We start from the raw sequence: 19859 nt of genomic DNA on the forward strand, positions 1-19859 counted from the left end.
TTGTTTTTTTTAATGAACATTGTCAATGTTGAAACACCCAGGTGTAACTTTAATCAGAGGTTGTGTTGAGCTTTGATTTTGACAGGGTCTCAAATATATGATTTTTTTAAACCTGCACATCAAAACTGGACAATTTCTAAAGCGGAATCACCTGTAAAAAAATTTTAAAAGTAAGACCAAAAAATTTGAAATTTGAAACTGAAACCAATGTAAGTAAAAGGATTTGAGAGATTATACAAAGTAGCACTCACCCACTCAACACAGTGTCTAAGCCAGAACGCATCCTTTCTCAGAGGGGCCTCTACTCATGATGTGTTCTACACATTGCAGCCGATACTTTGTCAGCCAAGAGCTCCCAAAATAGATGTTAGATTAAGATAGGTGGGCTGTAAGGTAGAGTGAGAAGGCTAATGTAACAAAAGACGACCAGTATTGTGTGTCTGCAGTCCTGAACACACTTGTAATACATCATTTTTGTATGTGTGTGTGTTAGTGTTGGTAGGGTTACATCAGGGTCTTGTCAATCTGGTGCTCCTCAGCTAAGGCCCATTACGTAATTCTTCGGAAAGTCTGACCATAGTGCAGCAGCCAGACAATCTTGTTAAATAACTGTGAGCCAACACACCAAGAGTCTGAGACATGAAGGTGCATTATCAAACAATCTCAAATAAAATGTAGATTTAAAAAAAAAAAAAAAAATCACCCACCAGGCAACCAGTGTGATGTGTTTTCCTTGTGTCTATGTAATTAGGCAGAACACAGAGAACCATACATGTCAGTGCACTGAAGTGGGCCGTAGAGAGTGGAGGCTTACTCAACAGAGTTATAAATAGCTGGAGGGTCTGCACCTTAAGACAGTTCTGTCTAGATCGAGGGCGCTGAGAGTTCATTGTAACCTGACAACTTAATACCTTGTAAGACAGGGAGAGACAGAAGGAGACTGGTGAATGTGGACCTGTCTCAGATTTCCAAGCTGCTTTTACTCATTAACAATTACAAAGTAGCAGCAAACACAGGTTCATGTTATGGTACGTACCTGCTGCTAAACACGTGCCCAGCATGGCTCCTTCCATTGATGGGCTGAGGCCCACTCTCCTATTAGTAGGTGGCTGTAATTAGAGTATTAATGAGCAACAGAATTAAACCATTTATACAGTGAATAAAATGATTGACACATTGAGATTATGAATATATCAGTATTTCTACTCTAATATATCCATAATATATCCAGCATTGAAACTACGCAGGTTTTTGTTTTTTTTTAGAGATTTTCAAATTTTCTAAAAGCACTTTCGTTGTGAGACTGAATATGCAGCATTTTATTTTTGCAGGTTTTTTTTTCTTCATGCAGCGCTTTTCTGTATTCGCAGTATGTTTCTTTATTTGCCACGCATTTTTCTTCTTTTGCATTACATTTTTGGATTTACAGCCCTCTTCTATACATGAAGCGTTTCCCACTAGCAGTTCTATTCCTAAATGCAGCTGTTTTGTTTTTTTTTTATATGAAGCGCATTTGCATCCATCGGCCACCGCAGATTAGGCTCGCAGTCTGAACAAAACTTTTAAAGAAAGTAACCAAGATTGTGCTTTCTGTTTACATTGGTACAGTGTGTTTGAAGAATTATATGATATGCTTTTTCAGAGGATTTGAAATTATTTATAAAAGATGCTAAAACCTTCATTTGGATAAAAACGGCATTATTTTAATACTGGGATTAATTTTCCCTCTTTATTTCCCTTCTGTATTCTACACTAAGGTTACAGGTGCATAGCTACTGCAATAACACCACAGTCGTTTAAACATTTGATTTTATTTGCAAGTAAGAAAAAAAAGTGTTTATTTTTTTCTCATTTCTTATATTTGCAGTTATTATCAAACTCAGTAAACATATTGATGGAAAAGTATTGGATCAGTTGCTCCCTACATTAGTGCTGTTCTCACTGATTTTGATGGTGTACAATTTATGATCTGTATAATCTGTATAACATAATTTTAAGTCTTTAATGACAGTATAGTAGTTTTTTTTTCTTTAACTGTTTTTGACTAACATAAATCACATGCATGCTTTCTGTAATTGCTCTGGTTTGGATGCAAATCAGGTACTAGAGGCAGCTTTGGTGTTTAATAAGGTTAACAACTTACATTAAAACAGATAGGCATATGCAGCAAAAACATAAGAGCAGGCTTGGTTGTTATTCTAGCTGCATGCAACAAAGCTCCCGAGATGGAAAGCATTGTGAATGTGTGTTTGTTTATCAGGGAGTGTCCCTCTCTGTGTGCATCTCACGCATACTTGAGGAAATTGTCAATAGTTACTCATGAGGTCCAGGACAGGCTCAGCTCCATCCTGCTTTCTAAGAGCACATGGTCTACATTAAAGATGGTCAGATGCTGCCGTCTCTTACAGGGGCATGCTCACATCCAGGCTCTGCAGTCAAAGGTCTGGCTTTGTGAGTGATCTTCCTTAGTCAGGAAATGACATTTGGTTTGAAACAGGGCTTCTGAGTGGATAATCTCTCCTGGGGTGTGTTAGGAGAGCCTTCCAAGTTCACTGGGTTTGTGTTCAGTCATGCAGACTGTACCAGTGGACTGTGCTACTGTAAGGCTGGCATTGATGCATTATTCACATAACTCTGATCACTTCTTAAAGCAATACGAGCCATTTCCTTTTCACGACAAGTAACATGGCTGAAGGCTGTAGAGTTTAAGTCAAACTAAAATGTGCACGAGTCAATCTTCGGGTTGACAATTGAAAAAATATGTGATATTTTTGTTTGTTTGATATTGTTTAACAATCCAGAATTATTTAATTTGAACAGTCCAGCAACACTTCAAATCTTTGAGTTTTTCATCATTTTCAAAAACAGGTAGATAACTGATTTTAAAGACAAGGCCAGGTAAAGTGTATTGAGGTCAGACAGGATGGTCATTGAACAACACCCATTTAATCCCTTGACCTGGTCTAACCAGCAGATTAGAACAGCTTGTTGGGGGAAATACTCAGGTCGATGCTGTCGCTCTCTGTTGGCTGCACTTCAATCACATTCAATATCCCACTTCCCCCTCTCATATCCCCACTGGCCCATCAGAAAGGTCAGTACGTCTCATCACATAGTTTGATGATAGCACAAGACTACTTTCAACAATGAGTAATGACAGTCGAGCAGGCAGAATTTTGTAACAGGATGACTTCATGGCATTAAGTACTGCACCAACCAGAAGAGGGCAGACACCATAAGAAAGAGTAAAACTGTAAGTGTGTGTGTGTGTGTGAGTTAGACCCCTTTTCAAATATGGCAGAATTAAACAAGGTTACATACATAATTGTAATTAGCTGTTATTCAAAAGGTGGGAGAAAAAAAAAAACAAATAATAAAAAAATAAATAAAAAGTCAATCAAATAAGAAAAACTACAATGACAGTTATGACAATTATGAGCAACAGCAGTAAAAATAAGAATATTATCCTAAGAAAAGTTATAGTAAACATGAAAAGTTGCTGTACAGGTACACTGCTTTACCTCAGACACATCATGTTATTTCAGTAATTTTGTAAAGTTATGCCATAATTGATGGAAGACATTGAGATTACAATAAAGGTGGCATGCAAAAAAAGTCCTAATTTTTTAGTGTAACAAAGAAACTTTTTCATGGTTTAGCACTTGTTTGTGAAAGAAGGTGTCAAATGTGTCATTTTTTCACATGGAACACAAAACAGAAATGCAATGTCAAAATCCTAGTAATGTGTGTATTGATGGGAAACCTTTCTCCATTATTTGTTTCTCTCTAAAGGTTCTTTTATTTTGTTGGTCTTGCTGGTGACACAAATCTTGGTAAATGTGTTTGTGTTGGCAAGACCTTCTTTGGACAAAACTGAAGGATTAGTTCTTATTAGGCATTCTGAGTCAGATGGCTCACAGGCACAAGATGATTTGCCTTGTCTTTGTTGGTATCTCAACAAAACTAAACCATCAATTATTTGACAACACTGATGACTCATTCTCTCCCTGTAAGGCATTATACTTGCATGGATGCATTATAGATGCGAACCACTTTGAAGAAAATGATTTCATAGTAGAGATGTATAAAATGTAAAAATGATTTTAACAGTTATAATAATCATAGATAAACAACTTTAAATGGATTTTTAAGGAATGTGTACAAGTTCTGCCCATAAGACAACACTATAGGATATGATAATCCCTCCTTCCAGTGAAGTGCGTTACAACCAAACTCCACAACATTTATGTCATCACAAGTTTCAGAAGTTTCCGAGATAAGGTAGTTTGTTAAGCGACAAAAAACAGACAACATATGGATGTGCATGAAGATTCAAATCCAAAGTGGTTGGAAATAAAGATTGAGGTCCAGGCACTCAAAAGTGGTTAGAAATAAAAGGCCTTTAATAAAAATGGGTAAGAATCATTAAAATACACCAAGGCTTGTGCCTTCTTCAAGCTTTTTTATTTTAAGGCTTTTTATTTCTAAACACTTTGAGTGTCAGGACCTGGATCTCTTTTTCCAACCACTTTGGATTTGAATTCTCTCCTCATGCTCAAGAAATCCCTTCTATTAACACCAGTGGTTTGAGGGATACCTGTAGCATACCATTCATCTCTTTCTTCATACTTAGAGAACATATAGATGTGGTTTGTTTTTGATGGAAGATACATTACACAGTCAGATACAGGACCAGGCCAGTGGATAATAAAAGTTTGGCTGCTGTAAGACACAAGGTGTACTATGATACCAAAGATACTTCTTTTACCTCTTCTTAATTTAAATGGACCATAATGTCAGAGAAAAGGGCATGGAAATAAATTAGAAGCAGATTTAGAGTAATCCAGTTGTCAGATTCCACAGAAGTACATGATTCTGCCCCAGTGAATGGAACCAACACAGTTTCCTTGGAAACAAAAAAACTAAACTGCAAATCATTTAGCAGACTTTTACTAAGTGGATGACTCCAGTCAATTGCATCTACAGACACTACAGCAACTGGAAGAGCTCGCAAAACGTAGCTTACCTTCCCATTCCAGAGGCTACTGTAGAAGTAACTTCAGGATTAACCTTGGGTTTTCTGTCTTTTGATGCCCTTTCACTTCTTACTAGGTAAAAATCACCATGGTAACTTATGCTGAGGCCCTCAGCCTGAGGGGCTTACCTGCTCCAGATAAGGGTATATTGTAGATCAGAGATCAACCAGTTTGAAAGAACCACCTCCTGACCAAACACTTGCCTTGGAAAATGACCCATTTTTCGTGTTCTGAAACATCTGGGCGGAAATTAAGTGAAAGTGAGGGATCAAAGTTCCATTTAGTAGAGCTTTTATATTGTCTATTGAAGGAATATTGTATAATCTCACAAATTTACTCATTAAGAGAGTCATGAATTTTTTGCTGGCATTCATCTTGACTGTTGCTACGCCAACAGTGTTGCTTTTGGTCTGGATGATGTGTTTGCGTTCATCATAATATTGAAGAATAATTGTAAATAAGCTGCTCTGTAAGGTTTCTCAATGTCTGCAATTGGTCAGATGCTTCAAATTCTGCCTCTTTTTTGTGAATGTGCACTGATTAAGCTGGAAAAATCCTGGGTTGAATTATTAAACTGATAACCAGATCTGTAATACAGTTTATCAGGATTGAAAATGTCTGAGTAAATCAACCCAGGTAATGGAGAGATATGTTACTCCTGCTTTATAGTACCTGCCTCAGCTCTATCAAAGATCCCCAGTTACACTGCTGCATCCTTCACTTCCCCACACATCTCCATCCTCACTTCTGACCTGTAACATTGCAGCTGAGTCAGCGCATCCCACACCAACAATCCTTTGGTCTGCATTAGATGTCTGAGCTTTACATTTGACTGGAAACGTTGAGACAGCCTCATGCGATGATTATCAGGGGTCCATTATTAATCATTTACTGCTTTCCTCATAAATGTTTTTCATTACATCTAATATATTTGCAATTCAGATGTTTGTTAATGCAGACAATGATCATATCTTTATATCCATTAGTTCATCTTGATCTCCAACTGGAAAATATCACTGCATTACTGTATGTTCCTTGTTGCCTTGTTACACCCATGTCAGTATGAATTAGAAATGCTTTTAAATTAAATAACATGTCTTTTATTATCTTAAATTTTTACTTTGTCTTCCTTTACACCTGGTGCCAGTTGCACAAAACCAAGATAAGGGATTTAGCTGGACTATCTTGGTCACCCTAGAGCAACGCATCTGAAAAAGCAAAATTACAGGATTTATTCAATATAATCCAATTTTACAATAAACAGTTACTAAATATGGAAAACAATATTTATTCTATAGACCGCTACACATTGTTAACACATTAAATCAGACCCATTCTCATTATTTAAACACTTCATTTATCAAATCATTGATTCCAATAATTTTAGTGAAAGGATTTAAAATGATTTTGTTTTCATTCTAATTTACATTTTCCCATAGACTATATATTATTTATTTTATTTATTATTTTTTCCACAGGTCTTCCTGAATAAGTGCAGTTGTACATGTTGAACTGTCTTTCCTCTCCTCTCCACCACAACCAGTCGAGGCAGATGGCTGCCCTCCCTGAGCCGGGTTCTGCCGGAGGTTTTCTTCTTGTTTAAGGGGAGTTTTTTTCCTTCCCACCGTCGTCTCGTACATGCTCAGGATGGGGGATTGGATTGAAGTCATGATTTGATGCAATCAGTTGGTTTCTATTATAGGCTATGTATGAATTGGCTTGAAATGAGGTGTTTGATGATTTGTGTGTGTGAAGTGCCCTGTGAAAACATTGTTGTGAAGTGACGCGATACAAATGAAGCTGAATTGAATTGAAATATAAAATAAATATCACATCTAAATACAAAACGTGACATGATGTTTCTTTATTAAATAAGGATAAATCAAACCAATCAAACCATGAGCTCCGTTCAAAACCTAAGTTACACAATGCTCAATACAGTGGTTCCCAAATGTTTTGAACCACCACACCCAAAATATCATAAATTGGTGGATCTCACAACCCTCTGGAAAATATTTTGGGAGCCCCAGTTTAAGACACAGAAAAAAGAATATTATACAACATAAGAATAGATAAACATTGACTAAAGTCTGTACATAACATAACCCTTATGTCTGCAACCTTAAATAAACACAGTTTATGTTTTCATGGATTATAATTAAATATGTAGATTGTAATTGTGATGGTTTCAAATAAATAATGTTCTTTATTTTATTTTTTATTAGGCTATTGGCTTTTTGTAGGCTTTTGACTTTCCTGCTTCAACAGAGAGAAGTACATTGCTCTCGTTGCCATGGTAAATTAATGATTCTCAGACAGATTGCAAGGTTCTATTCAAAGATCAGCAAATATGCATTTATCCATAATAGTTTCACCTGGCTTGATGAATCCATGTCTGCACGTCTAGTTTAGTGAATTTATTCTGGATATGTGAATCCTACTTTTTGTACATCGTGTGTTGTATTTGCATTTGTATTAAGGACTTTCCTGTGATACATATTGAGAATATAAACCAAGCAGGGTTCTCAGATCCAAAGACTCAGGTCAACTAGTCCAGATCCAGTGTGTAGACTAAACATACAGAAGCTGCCTTAGCTGTTATGCTGCAATTAAGTTGAACAAACTGCCAGGTGAGATTCATTCACTAACATTCAACATTCACCAAATGTAGACACTTTTAAATCCAAATTAAAAACATTTATTTTCTCATGCACCTCTATGCATGAAATATGTACAATAACTTTGAACTGATCTTGCTTTTAATTATTTAATTTAATTAAATTTAATATTGTATTGTGATTTTGCAGTTTGTGCTGTCTTCTCTTTACAACACCTGTAATGCTTTGGTGTTTTATTTTTTAAATTTATAATGCATTAATATAATGCATTTTTAAATTATTTTGGTGTTAGTTAAAATTGTATTATTATTATTATTATTATTATTATTATTATTATTATTATTATTATTATTATTATTATTATTATTATTATTATTTATTCCATGGACTTGTTCAGGGACCAACAAGTTAGTTTGTGTTTAATCCATTATAAAAGGCAGGTGACACTGCTAATTTGGGGACACTAAAAATTTCTACTTTTAACTTTTGATTTTATCATCATGCATTTATCTACACTTTATGTCCCAACTTTTTATCTCAACACTTCTTGCAGCTCATCACAAAGCCAGCTCCAATATTTGTTGTGCTAAACCTTTGCCATGAGTGTGCACATAAGAAAAAGAGAGCATGTTTGAGTGTGCTTCTGTGTCATGTGCATTTGCCCTTTGTCCTTGCTGCTATGTGTTCTGGTATGTAGCGAAAGGTCGAGGCCAGGCAGTGAGCAGTACGACAGGGGCCCGGTCAGGGGGAACTGAGGCTGGGAAGAGTTGTAGAGCCAAAGTCCAGCAGCTCTAACAAGAGTAGAGATTAGGATGGAGTCATGAATATTGCAGTAAAACAATATACATCCTCATTAATAAGCTACAAGATCACAGTATTCTGGAGAATGCTTAAAGAATCAAACAGTTATTTTAAGAACCCATTAAGTATTTTCTCTGCAGAAACTCCAATAAGTAGAGCATGAGCTTAAAATAAGTGCTGTTACAAGTGTGTCCTCTGCAGGTGTCTGAGCAAATGTCTAATTCCATAAACCTCTTGCCTCTCCTCACCAACTGCATGACTTCCCTAGATTCCAGCCCAAACTGTTCCTGAGAACATTGCAATTCAGGAGAGCTACAGCACACTAATGTGCACACTGTTGCACATACACAATGTATTTGGCAGTCCTCCTATTGGTGCGAAGGGCAATTGCAGAATTGGTAATCTATCAGTTGATATCAGTGACTCTAAACGTGTCTATATCAACAAGACTTAAGCTGTCATCGCAAGCACATTTTACAACATGACAGAGAGCAGAAAAAATGGTTTAATTCAGGAGCACATACAGATCTGCATTATGCAAGTTATGCATGTATTTTATTTTTCTTAGTTTTCACTTTTCATGTTTCAATCCCTTGATGGGAAAAATACCTTTGCCCTTTTGACTCCACAAGTTTTCTTTAGACCACTTCCAAGTGTATTACAGTGTTTGCAGATCTGTTAATGAATTGTAATAAAGACAAAGACTTGGGTTAGAGAGTTTGGGGGAATATAACACTTGTGTAATATGGTTGAGATGACAGAAACATGGAAACAAGGCCAAAAATTTGAATAATAAAAGTAAAAGATTTACAGTTTTGTTATAAGCTCAATTTTCTTTGATTTTGGCACTTTGATAACTATATACTTTTTAAAATCATTTGATGTGTTTGGTCTTAGATTTGAAGAAAAAAAACTGCATTCAAATGTAAAATAATGCTTGCTTCTGTATTTAATTTATTTTGTTTACTCACAGTACAAATAACACGAGATATGATTTTTATTATTACAGCCTGTGTGACGGTGTAAAACATTGCATCCATGACATTTTGGCTTTTACCTACATGGCCATATTTGGGTAAAAAAAAAAAACATAGAAGAGCTAAGATAAGAGGATGGATTCATGCAGATGTCCTTCCTCAGGCTCTTGTTTGATGGGCCAGTGTGGTTTGACAAACAGAACAATGGTTCCTGTACCAAAGTCTGCACAAGTTTAAGCTCCCTATACAATAAGTCAGAGGAGTGACATGTTATATCTTTTGAAGTCCAATTAGCAAGATGCATCTGTAGTTCATGTTGAATGAGATGTTGACTGGAATACTTTGGGGTCAAAACACAAAGCAAAAAATATGAAGAGTTGGAATGTATTATACCAACATGTTCTCATTCCCAATTATTCGTGGAGTACCCTTTACTATCACGTTCCAAAGAACAGGCAACTTCTCCACAGCTGCACATTTTTATTTATCTTTTACTGCAGTAAATGATGCATCAGCTGTAGAGAAAATGCTGACAGGAAAAATGTCAGTCTATAGTACAACAGGAATAAAATACTCATGCTCAAGTCCAACTTTCGGCTTCCTTTTATCTGTATTTTTTTTCTAACTTAATTTACTTGCTTCACTCTACTGTTTTACAACTTTGTTGGACATTAAAAGAACACACGATTGGGCGTTTAAATGCACAACAAAGCAGAATGTTTCAGAAAACTTTGGTAACATTTTCTCTCTTTTTTAAGGTGATGTGTTTTGTGACTGTTATCCATCTAAAAGTAGTGCTTGCAATATCTCTATATAAAACCTTTTTTTTCTTTTGCAAAGCCTTTATCTACCATCCACCTTCAGTTTTTATTAGCACAAGCCTCTATTGGATATTCCACATTTGCACTACATACCACATCCATCTAGACCTCCAGCATTGCTCCTCCTTCTTTCAGCAGCTATTTCAAAATGATGAACTTTAATAAATAAATAATCTCGTGAATATGTATAGACTTCATTTCAAAGATACATTGAAGATTTGGTTTTATTGGCAAGGTATCCCACAAATCAGTTCTTGCTGCAAGATGCAAATCTACATGCCAGCTGAGAATCAGCTATGTCCACTTGCACACATACCACAGCAGTGGATGAACTTTCATATGACAGTGCAAATCCCTCCATCTTCAAAGTTCTGAGCTCCACAAAATTACTGTTTAAACATCACAGGTGTAGAATAAATAACGATCTGTAAGATCCAAGTCTATATTTAAATACTGTTCAATATGGTTTTGTTTTAGTAGTTTACGAGAAATGTCCAATCTCAAAATTTCCCAAGCAAGACATGTGGTTCAATACATGAGAAAATCTTTAGATTAGTGGGTTGTTGTGTTTACTTTCCAAAGTAATCCTATGAGTCATGTGTGTATGTGTGTGTGATCCATATTTCTAAATGAAAGAACATATTCTGACAGCACAGTATGCATGTATTTGATTTTCAGTAACCTTTACAGTTAATGGTCCCCGGTGCACCCCTGGTGTGTGTATGCAAGGAGGTTAAAGTAAGAAAGGAGGCTGCTATTCGCCATGAAACCTTCCATCACATTGTTTTTATTTTCAGATATATACACTCATGCACAAATTAAAAAAAATTATTGATACTTTTGCTGAAAAGACTCAATTCTAATTAGTGTTTGTCAGCACCAGTACACATATACAGATCCTTTTCTGAAAATATTGTGCATTATTTTTACTACTTCAGGGCTCTTGAAAGCTTAATATTTTTAAAAAGTTGTGTAGTAGAATATGTGATTTGCTTTATTTTTTACAGAATGAAACAGCAGAATGGGCATGTTTCAAGAATGATAAGTCCATATATATGAAGTTTATGTTAAAAAGCTCATTATATACTCAAAATCTGTGTTATGTGGCAAGTGAAAATAACTTCACTGCTTGTGAGCCTTATCACAGAGCTAATACATGCTCAGGATTGTTTTGGTTTTTGTGTAGAGCTACGCTAATAAAGCGCTGAGGATCATCACTAACATTTGTTTCAGATGGAGTTAGCCAATGAACTGCTGCTACTACTGATCAGCTGAATCTCTTTTTCTCACATTCTTTTGCCATCCTAAAATTTCACTGTCCATTTCCCTGTTCTGACCCCCAAATAGCTCCTCCTGTCTTCTTTTTTTGCATCTGCATGGTCAGCTCCACATGTCAGTCTAAAGGGGAAAGGAAGGTTTCTCTCTCACTAGCTCCCTGACCAGCTAACACTCTATGCGCCCTGTTCCCACACAAAAACACAAAAGGTTTACACATCCATAAACATTGTTTTATGTGCGTATAAGCTGTGCGTCATGGAAGCAACCCTCCCCCATATGTTATGTATTTGAATGAATGGCTTATACACAGAGAATGTTTCCTCTCCAGGAAATCCATGACTGTACTTTCCAGAAATAGAGTATAACTTATTTAAAGAAGAAGCACTGCTCCAGCCATTGGTTTCCAGAAGAACTAATTTTGATGAAGACCAGGCTGTACCTCGTGCTGGCAGGACTACTTGTAGCTGAACCTGTTCACAAAAATATGCTTGAGTGCATATCAGAAAACTGGCATATTCAATTTCCCATGGTACATTGGACATGCAAAATATAAATCAGATTCAGGCAAATGCACCTAGATATGCATAGGCAGAGCAATTGAGAAATGTGTAGGCGGTGTGACGCAAGAAATGTGAGTCACTGAGGCACAAGGCAGCTACAACACATAACATTGTCACAGTGTAACCTTTTCCAACAGGTCAGGTGGATTGCTGCTTTCCCTCACTGGACATAATAGTCACCCACTCTTAACATTTCTTTTATGAGTATAACTAAAGGTGGGGTTCAGCATTTTAGGTTGATAACCCTTTTACTTTAATTTTTTTTTAGAGTTTTTACCGACTACTGTTGCATTCCCAGTGTGTTATCAAAACCACAGAGGTATGGAGCAGAAACATTCATGCAGAGGACTTAAAGGTTTTTCTGTTATTTGTGTTGATCAGGATCTATAAAGATTTTAGTTCAAATGCCCACATCTGTTGCAAGAATACACATTTTTTCAGCACAGTAGGCCGTATTTATAATTTAGCACCACTTTAATTCAGGAAGTTTCAGAAGAGAATCAGATACACTACTATAATCTTCCACAAGAGGGCGAAAATGCTATCTTTGCCTTGGAGAGATGCCAAGCATACGCATTGAATTGTTTCTCAATCCTGTTTGTCACATCAGTGGAGAAAAAGGGGGTCAAACCTGATAACATGTTGCAGCATTTTTCATAGATATGGAGTCTTATTTGACTAGAGATAAGAAAGCAGCCTTACCTGATCATTTATGGTGAAATACTGACTTCTCCGTGTTGTTCCACAGAGGAAACACAAGGCTGTAAAGTTACACAACTGTGAGCATTGCCAAGGTGTAGTTATGGGATTTTCTGTTTGTGCAATTAGTAAAGAATAAGGCATTAACACTCAGTAATGTTTGAGAATAATTGCCCCTTAAAACTGCTCGCAGACTTTGTTAGCAAACACTACTGGAGCCCTTTGTAAGAGCACACTCTTACACATCCACACGCACAAACACTGCCCAGATGGTAGACAGATGTTTAATAGACAAGGTCAAAGAGTGCATACAATAATTTTCCACTACACTATTGCTCAGTATTCTCTGCATAGTTCAGATCACCACGTCAACTTAAATCCTGGAAATTTCCTCTGGAATGGAAACCATGTCCTACTTTCACATACTTTTATTTCGTGTCTTATTTTCTTTCTTGCACATAAACACTCACACATGCACACACATACGTTACAGTACTCTTCTTGCAGTGCATTCAACACATGTGGACTTCTCACTTATACATACATTGGCAAATTCACCATTTAGTTCCTTCATTTAAAAGAACTTGTGAAATCAGGAATCCAAACATATGTTCCAGTTTGCTTGTCTCAAATTCTTTCTGCCAGTTTGTTTCTAGAGGTTTCTTGAATGTTCAGAGAAAAACTGATGATGATGACAGCTTCCTTCTGACACTGAGAAGTAATAGAACAGAAGGAGAGGAGGAGAAGTTTCTAATCTTATTATCTCTGCCTAAACCAATCCACTAGAATCAACACCTCCCAGTCACTGATACACTTTCCCACATGTTGTATCCCACATATCATACACAGATATACACTGATCAATATAAGGGAAAGAGATAATAAAAAAAATTTAAAAAAAGATGTCTGATTTGCAAGACACACTGTTGATTGGATCAGAGGGAATCAAGAAAACCATTCTGCATGGAGGAACTGGAGACATCCCCAAATTCACCACTGGGGCGAAGGTACCGTAGATGTTCATAGCTTCATTTACACTTTCTTGTATGTTTTAAAAAATTCCTCTGTCTTCACCCGCAAATGTGAAGAAATATTTACCGACTATCAAGCAACTATTCCTCATATAGTGCAAATTAACAAATTGTGTGGACTCAAATCTTTATGTCTCTGCAGTTGTGACTAATTGTTGTTTGAATTATTGATCATGTTACAGATAATTACCAACTTTGCATGGCTTTGTACTAGACAAATGAAGTAAAGTAAATAAAAACATAGCAAGCAAACATCTTTAAATACTCTTGATCTGATAAGAGGTAGAAATGCAATTACATAATGTGCTTCAATATCATATTGAGAACAATGCCATCATAACAGTACAAAAACAAACCTATTTCTTACAATTGCAAATCTTAAATAGGGAAGAGGTGTCCTTTTCTTGTCTAAATTAAATCAGCTGTTTGTACATAGGGTTCAGGAGCTATGCATTATTTGTCTCTGAATAGGCTCCCGAATAACAATGGGAAAAAGAACATATTAGACTGTTCAGCAAGGTCAGCACTGTGGTTTATACTGCTCATTTCATATATTATAACATACCAACATGCCCAAAGAAAGCACACATTAAAGTTGCTGCAGTACCCACTGATAGCCAGAAGAGATTAATAGAGGACATATGTATCATATGCAATATTTTCTGAGCTTTGATGAACATAAAATATTTTAAATTTGAGTCAGTTGCATTTGTTGGATTAATTTATTTGAGCTTTCACCTGCAAACTAAATGAGCTTTTCCAGATCTGAAACTATTCTGGAATCTGTTTTCTGTAAATCAGTGTTACGTACCTGTGTTTTTTTTAATTTATTTATTTTTGTTCCATTCAGTCAGTGGACATCATCATATTCAAGTCTCATAAAATGCTGTCATGACTTGAGCGACTTAGTAAATTGACCAGATTTTTCACCACCAGGTGCACATGCAAGTGACTTAATTTCGGAGTTTACTCAGCAAAAGAGAACGACTTCTGTCCTAACTTCTTTTAGATAACTCTCTGTCTGATCTGTCTGAAGCACTTTTGTTGTGCGTGATGTTGATTTGCTTTAGCAGTCTCATATTTCAACAAAACATGTTGACTCCACCCATCCCTACACTCCAACCTGGGAATTCTTATTACATGATAACATTTTTTATACTGGCTCTTCTGGTACCAAGCATTTTTCATTTAAGCTGTCTTGTGTTTATGAAACACTGTACATTTTTTTCTAAGTTGATGTAAGACTTTACATTAAATAATGCCTGGTTGGTCCATTCTGTGGTTTCAGGTGACATTCCACTTCCGAACCCAGCTGTGTAACGATGACCGCACAGTGATAGACGACAGCAAAGTAGTGGGGACACCCATGGAGATAGTGATTGGCAACATGTTTAAATTAGACATCTGGGAGACCCTGTTGTCCTCCATGAGGATTGGTGAAGTGGCGGAGTTCTGGTGTGACACAATTGTGAGTGCCAACAGTAAACATCATTTCACTTCTCTAAGTTTGTGTTTTACTTCATTTACTGTATTTTTAAAGACTTTTTAAAGACTTTTAAGTGTTTGTGTCCCTGATTCTAAAGTGTGACTGCATTCAATAACAGCAAACAATTAACACAATCAAGCAAAAAAAAAAAATCCGCTCTATTTTATGCTGTTAATATATAGTAAAGTATAGACATGAGATGCATGCAGATCAGAAACTTGTGAATTATTAAACAGAAAGGCAGATGGGCAGAAAGGCAACAAAATTAGCATTTCTATACTAACCATAATTAAAATAAGGTTACAGATTTCCAGAAGTAAATAAATGTAGATTGTGTGGCTTATAAAAAAGTACTCATGGTGAAAAGCTGAAGTCAGGGACATTTCTTAAATCTATACACAAATTGTGCCAGCTATGAAAACTATTCTCCAAAACAGATTATGGATACATAAACATGGCCACAGACCAGAGAAAAACAAAGCAAAGCCAATTTGTTACCTCTGAATATGTATATATTATTTGAAATAGCATTTTATTATGGTCTATGTTTATTTGTGCCACACCATCAAACACAGATGGGCTCAGGCATACTGTCATTAATCCACAGCAGCCTCACTCTCCCTAATCGGCTCTGACTCCTGCTGAATCAGCACTAGAGACTCCCCTCCACTCTGATTAGATTTGATGGGGCTTACAGCATTTATTCACTCTGAATAACATGGCTGCACCTCATGCTCCACTGAATATGTTGTACACTATCACCTCCCCTCCAGTGGAGGGCAACATTTACTACTTGAACTGTAGAGACAGACTGAAAGAAATGTTTATTAACACAAACAGACAGTTGTACTAATCTCAATATCAATTAAATTTGTATTACTTTCAATAAATTCAAAGGAAGAAATGATAGACGTACATTATGATCCTTCTTTTCACTTTTCAGGTCCGGGGGATGGATAGTTATGCATGTTAGGATCTGGAAAATCATTTTATATGAAAATTCTGTGAAAAAGAAATTAAATGAAAGATTTCAATTAGGGCTGCATGGTGGCGCAGTGGACCACTGCGGCCTCACAGCAAAAAGGTCACTGGTTCGATCCTTGGCTGGTTTGGTCAGTGGCCTTTCTGTGTGGAGTTTGCATGTTCTCCCCGTGTATGCGTGGGTTCTCTCCGGGTACTCCGGCTTCCTCCCACCATCCAAAGACATGCATGATAGGTTAATTGGTTACTCTAAATTGCCCCTAGGAGTGAGTGTGAGTGTGAGCGTGAGTGTGGTTGTTCGTCTCTCTGTGTGGCCCTGCGATGGACTGGCGAGCTGTCCAGGGTGTACCCTGCCTGTCGCCCAAAGCCAGCTGGGATAGGCTCCAGCTTCCCCGCGACCCTGAATTGGAATAAGCGGTTCGGAAAATGAATGAATGAATGATTTCAATTAACCCTAACCCTTCAGGTGCTGCTTGTAGAACTTGGTGTTGTAAAAACACTCACTGTCACATGTCAGAAACACATTTCTGTCTACATACTGCAACAGCACAGAAATGTTGCAGATAATGTTAAAACCAACCAGGTTACACACAAGGCCACCTTTTTAAAATGGTCTTTTTTATATATATATATATATATATATATATGTGTGGTTTGAGCATATATATATATATATATATATATATATATATATATATATATATATATATATATGAGTTTTATTTTATTAATTTTCAAGTTTATTAATTTTCAAGTTTCTTTGAACATGACCACTACCCTGGTATCTGAAAATTATTTGAGCATCCTGACATATTTGGGTAAAAGTCGCATAATACAGAGTATTTTCTGTGTTTGGATCATATCATCTTACAAAAACACACAAAACTTAAAGTAAAGCCGCTCATAGATACTGAATGTTGCAGAAAATGAAGGAGTGAGATCATTGGTCACAGGCATCAACAACAGACATTACAGGCAGATCATTTTACTCACTGCTGTATACGAAGATATTCTAGTAATGTCATATTGTGATCCTCTCCTCTTTAGCACACTGGTGTTTATCCGCTTGTATCCAAGGGCATGCGACGTATTGCAGAAGGCAAAGATCCAGTTGACTGGCATATCCATACTTGTGGTATGGCCAACATGTTTGCATATCACAGTCTGGGTTATGATGACCTGGATGAGCTGATGAAGGAACCAAAGCCACTCTTCTTTGTCCTGGAGCTTATCAGGGTGAGAAAAACAAGATTACCACATTCATTTGTATCTAATATTTCAAACAAAAATTTTCTTTCCTACTAAGGTATTTCAAATAACTTAAATGATTAACAAAATACTAGCAGTTAGCACCATACCAGATGGTTGTACATACAAAACTAATTCCAGGAACAATACTGTCATAAAAGTCTATGATTGATGGACAAACTCTTATGCATGTGTGTGTGATTGGCAGGTGCAACAACCTAGTGAATATAACAGGGAGTCATGGGCTCTGAATGATGAGGAGAGGCTGAAGGCTGTTCCGGTGTTGCATGGACAGGGAAACAAACTTTACAAACAGGAACGCTACCAAGAGGCCACTCAGAAGTATAAGGAAGCCATTATCTGCATCAAGAATGTGCAGACCAAGGTGACAACATCTAAGCAGGGGTCCACATTAACTACATTTTAGAAAACAGAAATATTATTCAGTAAAGAGTGCATACATGAACCTGAAGTCCTTTCCTCTACAGGAGAAGGCCTGGGATGTCCCCTGGCTAAAACTGGAGAAGATGGCAAACACTTTAACACTTAACTACTGCCAGTGTCTACTTCGCATGGAAGAATACTACGAAGTTATTGAGCACACTACGGACATTATCAATCAGCATCCAGGTTTGTTTAGGACATACTGCTGGGATGTAGTGAAAGATGACTGTTAAAACATTATAATTCATTCTGCCTTTTATGCCAAATTGACTTTTTCAAACTGTGTGTGTGGGTTTGTGTAAATGCGCCAACTGAACATACTGCCATACTGCTGCATTACATGTGTTGTTGTTCACATGTCTTTCAGGAATTGTAAAAGCCTACTTCCTGCGAGGGAAAGCCCACAGAGAGGTGTGGAACGAGGCAGAGGCTCGGCATGATTTTAGCAGGGTGCTAGATCTTGACCCACGAATGAAAAAAGCTGTGAAAAAAGAACTGGCTGTGCTTAACATGCGCATGGAAGAGAAAAACCAGGAGGACAGGAACAAGTACAAAGGCATGTTTTGAACCACTGAGATTGAAATGTTATTGACTGACTACTAAAGAGTAAAGTTATTATTGTAGAGTTTTATCAGCTCTGTGCCCTGACCTTTACACAGCCAGTGCTGTGTGGACACTCCAGGAAGTGAAAAAGCCGGTAATCAATAAAATGGTACATGTTATATATACACAATGTCACTTAAACCCTTCCCTCTTTTTCTTCCAAACCACTACAGTAACAACTATTTCTGTTCTTAATGCTTATGCAGTTTCTTAGGTTATTTTGGGAATTTTCTGGGATGAATGATTGCATTACAGTCAGGGTGTGATAATATCACTAAAGGTTTTAACTATAAAATAGTAAAAATATAACATATTAAATGGTGAAAATTATTTTTTGGATTTATTTTTTGTATGTGTATGTTCTCAATTTGATGTCAGTAACATTCTATAGGTAAAAAGAAGAAAAATTGAAAAGATATGAAAACGTCTTTGAAAACATATTAATAACATGATCAGCATTAAAAGAGCATTTTAAAGGGGAAAGTTTTTTTTAATATTGGGAGCACTTAGATGATAAAACTAAAACATTTTGTTGTTATCAAATTTATGTTTAAAGCTCCATTTAAAACTCAGCAATGTAAAACACCATAGGTCCATTCTTGAATATATTGTTATTCAAGATAACTGAAGGAAAGTGAAAAAAAGTTCTGTATTCTGATTGTATCAGAAAGAAAATGCTCAAACATCCCCATATTGTGTGTAATTCTTTTCTTTGTTAGAATGTTTGTGGCCTCAGACCCAGGTGTGTTTTAAAAGTGTATTTCAGATGTCATTAAAGACAGATGGGATGATACTCTTGTATTTGAGTTCTTAGATTTCCAGTTTAAAATTATTATTTTTATTTATTTATTTTCAAAAACTCAAATAAAATAAATTTGTCCTCCAAAGAGGTGGTGATGTGTCAATTTGTAATTATGATAAATATAAATAAAAAGTAAGAAACAGTGAACATATCTACAGTAAACTTCTGCAAGCAAACATGCAGACTCCACAAATAGACTGAAGCTGGGCATTTTCTTCCCGTTAAATGACAGTACTACTCACCACACCATCATGCTAAAACATATTCACTGAGCAAATGTTGCCATACTTGTCATGTCTGACTCTGAAAATGTTTTCCAAAAATTATGTTTTGTGTTTGTTTCAAACACTGATGTATTTACTTGTCAAATGAAATGATAATCTAAATATTTTCTCAAAGTCCTGCATGTGCATTACATGTCCACAAGGGGGAGGCAAAGCTGCAAAAGCCTGTACCCTGACATTGTCTCCTTCC

At 36.4% G+C, this 19859-nt stretch overlaps 1 protein-coding gene across 1 annotated transcript; it reads left to right on the forward strand.

Moving 5' to 3' along the window:
- Nucleotides 1–13692: 13692 nt before the first annotated feature.
- aipl1 (aryl hydrocarbon receptor interacting protein-like 1) lies at nucleotides 13693–18547 on the forward strand (the record flags this gene model as incomplete). The annotated part of the gene is made up of 6 exons (XM_079246387.1): nucleotides 13693–13797; nucleotides 15110–15289; nucleotides 17336–17524; nucleotides 17745–17921; nucleotides 18025–18166; nucleotides 18348–18547. The coding sequence occupies 6 exons, from the start codon at nucleotides 13693–13695 to the stop codon at nucleotides 18545–18547; spliced, it is 993 nt and encodes a 330-aa protein (XP_079102513.1).
- Nucleotides 18548–19859: the final 1312 nt, after the last annotated feature.

The sequence above is a fragment of the Telmatherina bonti genome (assembly GCF_933228915.1).
Source record: "Telmatherina bonti genome assembly, chromosome: 9".
Lineage (NCBI taxonomy): Eukaryota > Metazoa > Chordata > Actinopteri > Atheriniformes > Telmatherinidae > Telmatherina > Telmatherina bonti.